The 14,157-nt window shown below is 44.7% G+C and overlaps 1 protein-coding gene across 2 annotated transcripts; it reads left to right on the top strand.

Annotated features, from left to right (window-relative positions):
- Window positions 1–4,996: 4,996 nt before the first annotated feature.
- Window positions 4,997–13,814, top strand: LOC133653578 (zinc finger protein 3 homolog). Of its 2 annotated transcripts, none has more exons than XM_062053004.1 (2): window positions 4,997–5,222; window positions 11,243–13,814. In XM_062053004.1, exon 2 carries the CDS (start codon window positions 11,293–11,295, stop codon window positions 11,974–11,976), a length of 684 nt encoding a protein of 227 aa, XP_061908988.1. In that variant the 5' UTR covers window positions 4,997–5,222; window positions 11,243–11,292; the 3' UTR covers window positions 11,977–13,814. The 2 variants fall into 2 exon arrangements, with proteins under 2 accessions (XP_061908988.1, XP_061908986.1); XM_062053002.1 differs by lacking the exon at window positions 4,997–5,222 and adding an exon at window positions 5,228–5,531 and having other exon boundaries at window positions 11,243–13,813.
- The last annotated feature ends 343 nt before the right edge of the window (window positions 13,815–14,157 follow it).

The following is a 14,157-nucleotide window of genomic DNA, read 5'->3' as shown; positions in this document are numbered from 1 at the left end:
CTGGAGAGTGTGCGATTGACATGCCGGACGCAGTTTGCGTCGAGCACGGACGCCATGAAGCCATGAAGCCAGCGTTTCGCGCCACATGGACAACAGTACCGCCATGACAGAGCGGCGTCATGACGCAGGAGCGCATGCGCCGCCGCCGCCGAATGTAAACAAACATGGCGGCGGCCATGAGTTTGTGTGGGAAGCATTGAGGACGCTGAAGTTTTCCGGGAAAGGAAGCTGGGAAGCTTATAAAATTCAGTTTGAGCTTGTGGCTAATAAAGCAGGCTGGACTGAGGAGGTGAGGGCAATACAGTTGGCTTTGTCACTGACGGAAGAAGCTGCGTCCTGTTTGCTCCTGCTGAACCCGGAAGAGAGACTTGATTACAGTGCGCTGGTTGCTGCACTGCAAAGGCGTTTTGGAGAGTTTGACTTGAGGGACTCTTTACGCTGTGAGTTTAAGCAACGTGTCAGACTACCGGGTGAGTCGCTTCGGTGCCTTGCTCATGGGATCGAGAGGCTGGGTCGGCGTGCGTATATCGGAATGCCGAACGCAATCCAAAACGAACTGATACGTGATCAATTCATCCAAGCACTTAAACCGGATGAACTGCGCTTGCGCGTCCAGCTCGCCCACCCCACAGCCCTGGCAGATGCACTCGAACTTGCTATGGAGAGAGAGATCGCCACTGGGGCAGCACTTGAGACATTTTCCCGCCCAGTTTCAGCTGCATCGTTTACGCAGGAAGCGGAACAAAGACCGGCGTGGGTGGAGGAACTTGTATGTGCGCTGCAGACCCGCCCAACACAGTATGAGGAAAAGAAGGACAGACGAGCGTGCACTGCTGTCTGCTGGGGGTGTGGACAACTTGACCACCTGCTGCGGCGCTGTCCAAATAGGAAGGACCAGCAGGGAAACGGGAGAGGGTCTGTGTAGCCCGGACGACACGGACCCCTTTAGCCAGTTACCGGGAGCACCAGTCCTTGAGTGACGAGACTGTTGTGACTGTGGGCTGGACCGAAGTGGGGGACCCATGTCATGTTTTCGTGCAGATTGGGGGCGTGGCCTGCACAGCCCTGGTGGATACTGGATCTTCAGCCACGATTGTGAGACTGGACGTTGTTCCAGCTGGAACCGTTTTAGAACCAAGTCTCACCAGATTAAAGACAGTGACAGGGGAAATAGCCCAGATGAAAGGCAGAGCAACGTTTATGTTCGTAATCGGAGGCTTGTCAGCGACATTTTCCGCTTGGGTGGCGGATGTGAGCGACCCATGTATACTTGGTCGAGACTTTTTGAAAGCCACACGATGTGTAATAGACCTGGGGTCTGCGGTGCTCGTTTTGCCGAGTGGCCAGCGAGTAAAGCTGACCGCTCCCACTGAACGGACTGTGGCTGTGTCCGTCAACACCGCAGTCGCCAGTCCGACAACCTGGGAAGAGGCTGTCAGGCCCCCCATAGAGAGGGATGAGGCAATCAGGGAGCTCGCAGCCAAGAGGACACCATCCACCACGCAGCAGCCACCGGTAATGGGGGCAGAGTCCGCTCGCCCTGAAGAATCAAGTCCAAAGTGGGGGGGCGACGTCATCCGGGTCGTCCACAACAGTAGCGCTAAACCAACAACGGCAAAATGAGGACCGGACAGTAGCGGTCCGCTCCATCTGGGAAAAGAACTGCGTCAGCCTCGAAGGGGAGCAGCGCGAGCAGCTGTGGCACGTATTGTGGGACTTTAAGGACATTTTCGCCCTCAATGAAAATGAGGTGGGTCTCACCCATCTGGTTGAACACCACATCGACACTGGGGATGCGCGGCCAGTCAAGGTGCGCCCCCGTCGCCTTCCCATGATCCGGCAAGAGGCAGCTTATAGAGAGGTCCACGCCATGCTCGAGGCAGGAATCATAGAACCCTCTGACAGTCCGTGGGCGTCTGCCGTGGTCATGGTTCCCAGGAAGAACAGCACAAGACCGCGGTTCTGTGTGGATTACAGGCCGCTGAATAAGGTGACAAAAAAGGATTGTTACCCACTCCCGCGGGTCGATGAGACGTTGGACCTGGTCTCGGGGTCCTCGTGGTTCTCGTCGCTCGGCCTGCGCAGTGGATACTGGCAGGTCCCACTCACCCCTGAGTCACGACAGAAGACAGCGTTCTGCACCACCAGGGGCCACTGGCAATTCAAGGTCATGAGCTTTGGGCTCTGCAACGCACCAGGGACATTTGAGCGACTGATGGACACAGTGCTCGCTAACATCCCCAGGCAAGAGTGCTTGGTCTACTTGGACGATGTCCTCGTCCATGGACGGTCCTTTCAGTCAGCCCTTGATTCCTTGAGGCTGGTACTGGAAAGGATTGCGGCAGCTGGACTGAAACTCCACCCAGAGAAGTGCCATTTCATGCGGCGTGAGGTGGAGTTTCTGGGCCACAAGGTGGACGGGAGCGGCATCAGCACGCTAGAGGAGAAGATCAGCGCTATCAGAGACTGGCCAATTCCGAAGGACCAAAAGCAGCTAAAAAGCTTCTTGGGACTTGCCTCATATTATCGGCGTTTTGTAAAGGGATTTTCCGGCAGTGGCGCACCGTTGTTTAGCCTCCTTCAGAACGATCAGATGTTCGTGTGGACGCCGGACTGTCATGAGGCATTTTCTGGCCTCAAGAAGGCCCTCATAAATGCTCCTGTCCTCACTACTCCAGACCCACCTAAACCTTTTGTGTTGGATACGGACGCCAGTAATGTTGGAATGGGCGCGGTGCTGTCGCAGGTGGGCCCAGAAGGTGAACGGGTGGTGGCTTACTTCAGCCGCACCTTCAACAAGAGTGAGCGGCGGTACTGTGTGACCAGACATGAACTGTTAGCTGTTGTGTTGGCTGTACGCCATTTCAAGTACTACTTGTGTGGCGTGTCCTTCACCATCAGAACAGACCATGCAGCACTTCAATGGCTGATGTCGTTTCGTGAACCAGAGGGTCAGGTGGCGCAATGGCTGGAGGAGCTGCAGTCTTTCCACTTTAGTGTGTGTCATCGTGCTGGGGTGCAGCACGCCAATGCAGACGCTCTCTCTCGGCGGCCGTGTGCTATTGATGGCTGTAGCTACTGTGACCGGCGAGACGTCAGAGAGAAGGAGCTGCGCGGGGATGAGACTGCTGACGGGCCTTCATGCTGCACCTTGGAGACTGTGGACGCTGCAGAATGGGCGGCCAGGCAAGGAGAAGACAGCGATCTCAAACCACTGCGGCAATGGGTCCAGAGTGGTAGGAGACCACCCTGGGATGGCGTGTTGGGGCTGTCAGTCGGCACCAAGGGCCTGTGGAGTAAGTTTGCTGTGCTGCGCATCAGGGACGACGTACTGCAGCGTGCGTGGAAGGAGCCGGCCACCGGGGAGGAGAGATGGCAGGTGGTGGTACCGAAGACTCTGAGGGACGCAGTGCTGAAGGCGTGTCACGGGGGCACGGGCTCAGGGCATTTTGGCAGCACAAAGACGCTCCGTCGGTTGCGCCAAGGGTTCTACTGGGGTCAGCACCGGCGGGACGTGGAGGACTTCTGTTGGCGCTGTGATGAGTGCGCAGCCTACAAGGGACCTCAGGGCCGGTCACACGCACCGCTTCAGCAGCAAGGGGTTGGAGCACCCATGGAGAGAGTAGCTGTGGACATTATGGGCCCTTTTCCCGTAACAGACAGAGGAAACAAGTATGTGCTTTGCGCGATGGATTATTTTACTAAGTGGCCGGAGGCGTACGCACTGCCGAACCAAGAAGCGGAGACAGTGGCTGATGCCTTACTGGAGGGCATGTTCAGTCGCTTTGGAACGGCAGATATCCTCCACAGCGACCAGGGCAGGAATTTTGAATCCAGGGTTTTTGCTGCCCTGTGTGAAAGACTGGACATGCAAAAGACACGCACGACTCCCTTGCATCCGCAAAGTGATGGACTAGTGGAGCGGTTTAACCGCACCATGCAGCAGCAGCTAGCCATCCTCACCGCCAACCATCAGCATGACTGGGACCGGCATATTCCACTAGTGCTGATGGCATACCGTTCCGCGGTTCAAAGTTCCACAAGCTGCACCCCTGCCCTACTGATGTTGGGTCGGGAGATCCGGACACCTGCTGAGTTGGCGTTTGGGAGACCACCAGGCAGTACCGAGGATCGGCCGGGACTGGAGTATGCTCGGAAGTTGCAGGATCGGATGGAAGCGGCACATTCCTTCGCACGAGACCAGTTGGGGAAGGCTGGTTTGAGGCAAAAGAGGAACCATGACGTGCGGAGCAAGGGCCGGGACTTTACGCCTGACGAGCTGGTCTGGGTGTACACACCCAAAAGGAAAAAAGGACGTTGCCCCAAGTTGGGCAGTCATTGGGACGGTCCGTGTAGGGTGCTTGAGAGGGTGGGGGAAGTAGTCTATAGAGTTGCAGTGCCCCCTAAGGGCCGAAAAGTTGTCCTGCATAGAGACCGTTTGGCACCCTACAGGGGCAGAGAAGTTCCTCAGTTTGAGACGGCGCCTGCCTCACCAGATGGCAATGGACAGTTAGTGGATCAAGGTTCCCCATATTCCACCATTGTCGTCCCTGTTCAGCCGCTAGCGCCACGTGTTGATGGACCTGAGTCAGAACAGGGCCGGCCACAAAGACAGAGGCGTAGACCGCAGAGGTTCAGGGATTTTCTTGTTGACCCCTCGGGGCGAGGGGCTTCATAAAGGGGGAGGCAGTGTAATATCAGTGATATTTGCATTAGTGTACTGTGTCTTTAAGGGTTTGGGGAACGCGCATGCGCGGGTGAGTTGGTGGAGAACTTGAGTGTGGGTGAGCGTGAGTTGTGGCTAACAGCAGCTCTTGTATGTGTGTGCGTTACTTTTTTGAACTACAACGAGTTACCGCTTGTTAATAAAGCGATTGAGCAGCGCATCCTCGTCTGTGTGACTCCTTCTCCACTGCGGGGCATTACAATACTATTACTGAGGAGGAGGGACACAAACATTGCACCCTCCCTTAGAGGAGTGAGCTAGCGAGCAAAGAAGCTACATGCTAAGTAGCAGCAAGCTAAACAGGAGAGCAAGCTATCGTAGCACTGTACTATTTCTACATTTACACGCACACACAACGTCTACGTGACACTCATAAAACAGACACAGGACTTACAGACAATGTTTTCAAGGCACTTCGTGGGAAGAAATAACAAACAGGAGCGCTGAAACACGTAAATACGTCTCGGGTGTAAACTATTGAGCGTCTGACTGAAAGGTACGTGTTCCTTGCGCATGCGCAGAGCGACCGTGTTTTCCAGCGTCGTAAAACGCAACATAGCATTGCGGTCTTTAAGTCTGCATTATTCTTTCATTTTTATATTTGTACTTAGTCGTCCATCGTATGACAAACTAAACCGTATTAGTTATTCGTGTCAGGATTAACTCAACTCGTCACAGTGAACTTTGAAGCGTCTCTTCTCAGGCTTAGCTTGCTAGCTAGTGGAGCTTGCTAGTTAGCTTAGCTTGTTCGCTGCTCACAAAGAGACGCGGAAGTGATCAACACGTCGCTAAGCTGAGATCAAGTGTGAGTATAAAGTGTTGTGATTGTGTGAACATGTGTAAAGTAGCAACGATAAGAGTGTTGGTGAATCAGCGACGAACTGGCTGTTGAAGAAATATTGGTACTGTTAGAAATGTGTTTATTTGTAGTGTCACTGCTTTATTCTTATTTGCGCACTTGCAACACTGCGCAACATTTGTGCGCATGCTGTGGGAACACTGCAGTCAGGACGGTCACCGCTTTATGCATGCATGCACACAACACATTACAAAACTAATATATTATATAATAAGAACAACAGCATTGTTTCACACATGGCAACGGACCATTTACACATTTGTCGACTGGTGTGCACGTAGTCACCTGCACTTGAACAGCAGTAAAACAAAAGCTGGTGATTGACTTCCGGTGGTCAGCTCCAGGGATAGAAATATTGGACTCAAAGAAATACCTCGGTGTTCACCTCAATAATAAACTGGACTGGACTCACAATTTAAACGCTGTGTACTAGAAGGGTCAAAGGGGTCCTTTGGGGTGTGCGGGTCACTGCCGCACATTGTTTTACCACACTATGGTGGCTTCTGTGGTGTTCTATGTCGTCTTTTGCTGGGGTGGGGGCAGCCCGCTCAGAGACAGGAATAGAAAGTACCAGTAGAGAGGAAAAACAAGTTGCCTCTGCATTGAAGCTTTTATCATATACAAACCCCGTTTCCATATGAGTTGGGAAATTGTGTTAGATGTAAATATAAACGGAATACAATGATTTGCAAATCCTTTTCGACCCATATTCAATTGATTGCACTACAAAGACAAGATATTTGATGTTCAGACTCATAAACTTTATTTTTTGCAAATAATAATTAATTTAGAATTTCATGGCTGCAACACGTGCAGTTGGGAAAGGGCATGTTCACCATTGTGTTACATGGCCTTTCCTTTTAACAACACTCAGTAAACGTTTGGGAACTGAGGAGACACATTTTTGAAGCTTCTCAGGTGGAATTCTTTCCCATTCTTGCTTGATGTACAGCTTAAGTTGTTCAACAGTCCGGGGGTCTCCGTTGTGGTATTTTAGGCTTCAAAATGCGCCACACATTTTCAATGGGAGACAGATCTGGACTACAGGCAGGCCAGTCTAGTACCCGCACTCTTTTACTATGAAGCCACGGTGATGTAACACATGGCTTGGCATTGTCTTGCTGAAATAAGCAGGGGCGTCCATGGTAACGTTGCTTGGATGGCAACATATGTTGCTCCAAAACCTGTATGTACCTTTCAGCATTAATGGTGCCTTCACAGATGTGTAAGTTACCCATGTCTTGGGCACTAATACACCCCCATAACATCACAGATGCTGGCTTTTCAACTTTGCGCCTATAACAATCCGGATGTTTCTTTTCCTCTTTGGTCCGGAGGACACAACGTCCACAGTTTCCAAAAACAATTTGAAATGTGGACTCGTCAGACCACAGAACACTTTTCCACTTTGTATCAGTACATCTTAGATGAGCTCAGGCCCAGCGAAGCCGACGGCGTTTCTGGGTGTTGTTGATAAACGGTTTTCGCCTTGCATAGGAGAGTTTTAACTTGCACTTACAGATGTAGCGACCAACTGTAGTTACTGACAGTGGGTTTCTGAAGTGTTCCTGAGCCCATGTGGTGATATCCTTTACACACTGATGTCGCTTGTTGAAGCAGTACAGCCTGAGGGATCGAAGGTCACGGGCTTAGCTGCTTACGTGCAGTGATTTCTTCAGATTCTCTGAACCCTTTGATGATATTACGGACCGTAGATGGTGAAATCCCTAAATTCCTTGCAATAGCTGGTTGAGAAAGATTTTTCTTAAACTGTTCAACAATTTGCTCACGCATTTGTTGACAAAGTGGTGACCCTCGCCCCATCCTTGTTTGTGAATGACTGAGCATTTCATGGAATCTACTTTTATACCCAATCATGGCACCCACCTGTTCCCAATTTGCCTGTTCACCTGTGGGATGTTCCAAATAAGTGTTTGATGAGCATTCCTCAACGTTATCAGTATTTATTGCCACCTTTCCCAACTTCTTTGTCACGTTTTGCTGGCATCAAATTCTAAAGTTAATGATTATTTGCAAAAAAAAAAAAGTTTATCAGTTTGAACATCAAATATGTTGTCTTAATAGCATATTCAACTGAGTATGGGTTGAAAATTATTTGCAAATCATTGTATTCCGTTTATATTTACTTCTAACACAATTTCCCAACTCATATGGAAATGGGGTTTGTACTTTGTGGATTGTAAATACAATTGGATATGGTTTAATGGATACAAAAATATGTGTTAGCATGTTGCAGCCATGTTAGCTAATATGTTAGCATGTTGTTGCTATGTTACCTCATGTGTTGGCATGTTGTCGCAATGTTAGCTAATTTTTTAAATCTTTCATCTATACATACAGTATTAGTGTGCAATATGTAGTATTTATTAAAATGTTTTGTTCTTTATCTTTAAATTATATTACTGTAAGTAGCATCTTGCACTGCAACAATTTTTTCCCCCATTGTGGGATACATAATTTTATCCTATATTAAACAAAGAAAAAATTACTTAATTGGTTTTGCATGATCTGCGATGAGGTGGCGACTTGTCCAGGGTGTACCCCGCTTTCTGCCCGAATGCAGCTGAGATAGGTTCCAGCGCCCCCCGCAACCCCGAAGGGAATAAGCGGTAGAAAATGGATGGATGGATGGGTTTTGCATGATTGTTATGGGTCATTTTATTTGTATCAATGTATCCTTTTTTTGTTACATGATGTATTTTTGGCGTCTCTGGGACAGCCGTGATTGATGGTCAGAAAAGCCAACATTTCATTCGGTCTGTGTGGAAGTGTTTTACAAAGTTTGACAAATACAAACATTTATGTATTACTCTTAAACCGCTATAACTAACATATGTTAGCCTTTGGTGGTGGTCTTGTATATTTTGCTTTTAAAAATGCCATTTTCATTTTCAAGATCATATTAATCACAGTTATAATCAGACAACAACACAAGTTAAAAGTGTCTCAATAACAATGAAATATTTTATATTATTGTCTCTGATTTAAATTAAAGTCTTAAAAGTTTTCCGGTGTCCAGGGACTTATTTCCTGAGTTTGTAAACAATAACAGAACCGACAAAAGATTTTGTGCTAATACAACAATAAATCTAATCACTGTAGTATCGAGCATAAACTGATTCTATACTTGCTATCAATTTCTTTATCGAAGCTCCCATCTTTTTTTTTTACACTCAAGAGCTCTCGTGTCCGGTTGAAGGTCCTGATTAAAACAAAAAAACGTTTTTTGAGGTAAACAAAAACCAGTCAAATAGCATCAATAACAACAAAACAAGACCAAGGCTATATAGCTTCCCCAGAAAGAAACATACTCCTATTAGTTTTACTCTGTTTTTATTCCATTGTGTATACAAAAAAGTTTATGTCAGAATCCTGCTGTTTATAGTTTATAGAGCATACATCATGTCTTGTATTTAAAGTGTTTTCTTTGAGAATTCTGTCACTTATTAGACGGTTTAAGTTTTTATTTGATCATATCCTTAAAAAATATTGACTTGTTTCAGCTTCTATATCTTTATGTGTATTCTTATTCGTTCTGAGGGTCCACATTTTCTCACATTCTCCCTTCACTATTATTCTTATTTTGAGAACCGGCGTCCTCTGCAGTGGATGTTTGTTTTTGCTCTATTTCTTTTGTCAGTTACACATTTCTGAAGAAAATTTTCCTGTTATGCAAAATACAAGTGTCCTTTATAGTGAACGTTAAAATGTCAACACAAGGATCTGCTAATGTGTGTACATGGTCCAAATTCCTCTGTACAACAGGAGCACTCTAGTTTTTTTAAGAAGTTACTGCAAAAATGTTTGTCCCCCAAGTTTTGAACTGAACACGGGGACCCGTGTGGTGTCATTCCAGGGCCCAATTTGGCCCCCAGCTGCCAGTAGAGTAGCCCTGCTGTAAACAGTAGGGTTGTCCAATAAAGATGCTATACAATATGAAGGATATTATTTTCGGCCCACGATAGAGCTTTTAAGACTATCATAGTAATAATAAATGTTGATGACAGATTGTAGCTGTTGGCAAATCTTAAAGCGACAAGCGAACAAATGCGTCCTCAACGTTCTGTAGCATTCTATCGAGCGAGCTAACGTCCCTCCGCAGTGCAAAGCCTCTTCTAAGACCGCAATCCTCGCCTCTATGGCGACAAATTAACTAAGTTTCTTACAGAGTAAGCTAGAGTTCTTGAATGTAAACAAAGCTGGATCGATATAAATATGGACAATAACAAAAAGTATGTTATCAGTATAGATATCAGATTAGATTGATGTTTTTTTATATTTTCAAAAATGTTTTGTCTTTTTTGTTTATAAACTAATGAAATAAGACCATGGACACAGGAAGAATTTAAGAGCCAAAACCAAATGATTTGGCAGGAAATTAGTTAAATATTTAATTATTATTGTTACAATGCCATCCTGTGTTTTTGTCTGATTATAATTGTCATCAAAAATGTAATCATTCAGTGATTTAGAAAATATTAAGTATTTGTTACGGTACAGGGAGAAGAAGACGGCACAGAATGCTGGGACGTAGTTTTAGGTCATTTTTTTTTCTATTAAAAGTATGGGGTGTGAAACTAACCCAAATGTGTGTGGTGTGCGACTATGTGTAGTGATTAGCTGTTGAGTGTAACGGGTAGTGTTGAGCGAGGTGCAGAAATCCAAGGGGGGCAAGGCAAACTCGGAGGTCCGTGGGCAGGCGTGAGGTCAAGGGCAGGGGCGAGGCGTCAAAGTCCGTTTCCAGGCTGGAGGTCGAGATCCAAGAGGCAGCCAGGGAACCAGAGGGAATACGGGGAGACAAAACACACCGCTCGTGATGCAGGAATGGAGGAATACTGCTGGAAGACGACAGGACACAAGATAAATGAACACGGAGGGGGATAAATACAGAGAAAGCTATTTGGCTTACTGTACTGGAACAGGTAACTACGTTCTGGCTCGGAACGCAGGTTTGCACTGGCTTGAGAAGCCCAGGAAGCTCATCAGCGACATGTGTGTAAAGTTGATTGATTGGCGATTGAATGCAGCCGCTTGCTGCATCGGGAGTGGCGCGCGCTTGACGGTTGGAGGTGTGGAGCGCACGGATGAATGTGCACTGGAGTGCGCCCGGGCCGTGACAGTATCAGTATCAACATTAGTATGAGCGATACTGCCCCTGTAACTACTTGGTGGTGGATCCATACCCACATTTTTAGTATTACCCACAAATAATGCAAATGATCAAACAGAAGAAAAAGTGTTTAGTACATTTTAAATTCAGTGTAGATAGAACTATAAAGGAGCAAGTAGATTAATAATAGTTTTGAGAAAATAATAATGGAAATGAGGTAATATCTTACTGCATAATTCAGCAACTAAATTGGGAGCCTTGTAGCTCATCATAAAATGGTTCCATTAGTAATTTTATTTTAAATCATTTATTGCAACATACAATACTTTGTAAAAAGTCCACCTTTTCACAGTCTTTAACCGTAAATAATGTTGTGAAAAGCAGCGTGTTTGTCCACCACATACATTTCAAGACAGTTCATACAATGACTTGGTTTTCTTAAGTACTGTAAATGTACCAAATGCATTGTGTGACTGAGCAGAGCTGGACGATTCTAAAACATGTTTGTCTTTTTGTGTCCTGCAAGGCGTCTGAGAGGAACATCTTCTCCCTGAGCAACAAAAGTGGAGCTTCAGGATGGTGCAGGAGGAGCCACAGCCTTTCCACATTGAAGAGGAAGACGAGATGCCACAGACCCTGCAAATTAAAAAGGAAGAGGAAGACCAACTGACCCTCCCTTTGCAGGTGGAAGAGGAGTTCCCATTGAACCTCAATTTTAAAGAGGAAGAGGAGTACTCACTGACACCCTATTTTAAAGTGAAAGAAGGGGACCCACTCACCTCTCATTTTAAAGAGGAAGAAGGGAAACACAGCATCAGTCAAGAGGGAGAGCATCTTGAAGGACTGGAGGAGGTTGATGTCACCAAGATGCCATTGACTGGTGTGATTGTGAAGAGTGAAGATGATGAGGTCAAAAGTGAAAGTGAGGAGAAGAGAGAGGCGGAGCCTCCAAGCAGCAGCTCAACTCAACACATGACAACAGAAGCTGATGGAGACCACTGTGGAGGATCACAAGCAGACAAGATCTTAGCTCCACTATCAGATAGTGACGACACAACATCTCACTCTCCTGACACTAATGATGAAGACTCTGAAGATGATAAGACATGTCACACTGACAACACACACTTTACATGTTCTCACTGTGACAAAACTTTTAAACACCATTGGGATCTGAAAGTACACATGAGAATACACACTGGAGAAAAACCGTTTCCTGCTCAAAATGTGGTAAAGGTTTTGTACAAAGTGGTAATCTGAAAGTACACATGAGAACACACACTGGGGAAAAACGTTTTTCCTGCACAGAATGTGGTAAAGATTTTGTACTAAGATACAATTTGAAAGTACACATGAGAACACACACCGGAGAAAAACCATTAATGTGCTCAATTTGTGGTCAAAGATTCACCGACAAGGCACGTTTGATAAGACACACAAGAATACACACTTGTGAAACACCTTTTATCTGTTCAGAATGTGGCAAAGGTTTTATGCAAAGTCTCTATTTGAAAGCACACATGAGAATACACACTGGAGAAAAACCTTTGTCATGTTCAGTGTGTCATAAAGGTTTTATACAATGTGGTGAGTTGAAAAGACACATGAGAACACACACTGGTGAAAAACCTTATATATGTTCAGTATGTTGCAAAAGTTTTTTACAACATAATGGTTTGAAAAGACACATGAGAACACACACTGGTGAAAAACCTTATATATGTTCAGTATGTTGTAAAAGTTTTATACAAAGTCAGCATTTGAAAGAACACATGAGAACACACACTGGAGAGAAAGTGTTGAGTTGCAGTGTGTGTGGTGAAAGATTTTCTTCTAAGTACCAGTGTAAGAAACACAAGTGTGCTGGAGAGAACAGCAGCAGCAAATAAAGATGCAGAATTTGAAATAAACTGTCAAAACTTTTGACTTTCTAACAACATCAGCACATATAACATGTGTGACATCATTGTTGTGTGTGAAACACAATCTTGTTAATATTCTTCTAAAATTTTTAGATTAGTGCTTTTTCCAGTCAAGTACATGTTTTAATATACCACATTGTGTACTTTTATTTAAAAATGAACATAACACTGACTGAAAAGGTGAGAATAAACAGGACAAAACATGTTACAAATACATTTTATGTGTATATACACTACCGTTCAAAAGTTTGGGGTCACATTGAAATGTCCTTATTTTTTAAGGAAAAGCACTGTACTTTTCAATGAAGATAACTTTAAACTAGTCTTAACTTTAAAGAAATACACTCTATACATTGCTAATGTGGTAAATGACTATTCTAGCTGCAAATGTCTGGTTTTTGGTGCAATATCTACATAGCAACTATCACTCCAGTGTTCTAATGGTACAATGTGTTTGCTCATTGGCTCAGAAGGCTAATTGATGATTAGAAAACCCTTGTGTAATCATGTTCACACATCTGAAAACAGCTTAGCTTGTTACAGAAGCTACAAAACTGACCTTCCTTTGAGCAGATTGAGTTTCTGGAGCATCACATTTGTGGGGTCAATTAAACGCTCAAAATGGCCAGAAAATGAGAACTTTCATCTGAAACTCAACAGTCTATTCTTGTTCTTAGAAATGAAGGCTATTCCACAAAATTGTTTGGGTGACCCCAAACTTTTGAACGGTAGTGTAGATATTCAGAAACCATTTTTATTTTTGTTTGTAATTGTTAATGTTATAGATGAACTCTTTTATATGATATACATACTTGTTTTACATTTGTTCATACATTTGCTTTTGAGTACACATACTTTCCTCTTAGTTCATATTTACTGGTTCACGTCTGAAACAACTTCTGGACCACTTCTGGAAGCATATTATTATTTACTTTATACATAATTTGATCAGTTGTGTTTTATGCAAGATCATTTACTTTTAAAATGTGTGACTTTATGAATTATTTTTTGGGTCTCGATAATCCATTCTATTAATTATCTTTATTACTCTCTTTTGTAATATGAACATTGTTTTATATGTAAGTCCCCTTAATGCAATTTGTAGATTAGAGAAGATGGCAACATTATATGTGGAAGGTTATGAAGGATAGTTTTGTTTTGATAATCTACGTTTCTGAATAAAATTACACATGACAATTATTGTTTCTAAAAGTTTTTCATGATTTTTTCCACTTTCTTAGAATACCTAAAACAATATCAATTTCAGAAAACATGGGAAAGTTTGGAATGTTAGGGAAAAGTCAATAACGTACATCATCCCACAGAGTTTACTGTACATCCATCCATTTTCTACCACTTGTACCTTTCATTTTATATGTAAAGCCTTTAATCACAAACTTGTCCGCCAAAGGGTTTTGCGTTTTGGAGAAACTCCTTCTGTCAGAGTGTAGAGAAGAACCCAAAGATGTGGACGGATGCTGAGTAAAACAGTTTTACTGCATAAATCTACACACAAAAA

The sequence above is a fragment of the Entelurus aequoreus genome, linkage group LG07 (genome assembly GCF_033978785.1).
Source record: "Entelurus aequoreus isolate RoL-2023_Sb linkage group LG07, RoL_Eaeq_v1.1, whole genome shotgun sequence".
NCBI lineage: Eukaryota > Metazoa > Chordata > Actinopteri > Syngnathiformes > Syngnathidae > Entelurus > Entelurus aequoreus.
The sequence above is the reverse complement of the archived record's forward strand: the minus strand, read 5'-3'. Positions and strand labels throughout refer to the sequence as shown.

What these genes read in the sequence shown, in the direction of transcription:
- LOC133653578 (XM_062053004.1), top strand. Translation starts at nt 11,293, where the DNA reads ATGGTGCAGGAGGAGCCACAGCCTTTCCACATTGAAGAGGAAGACGAG.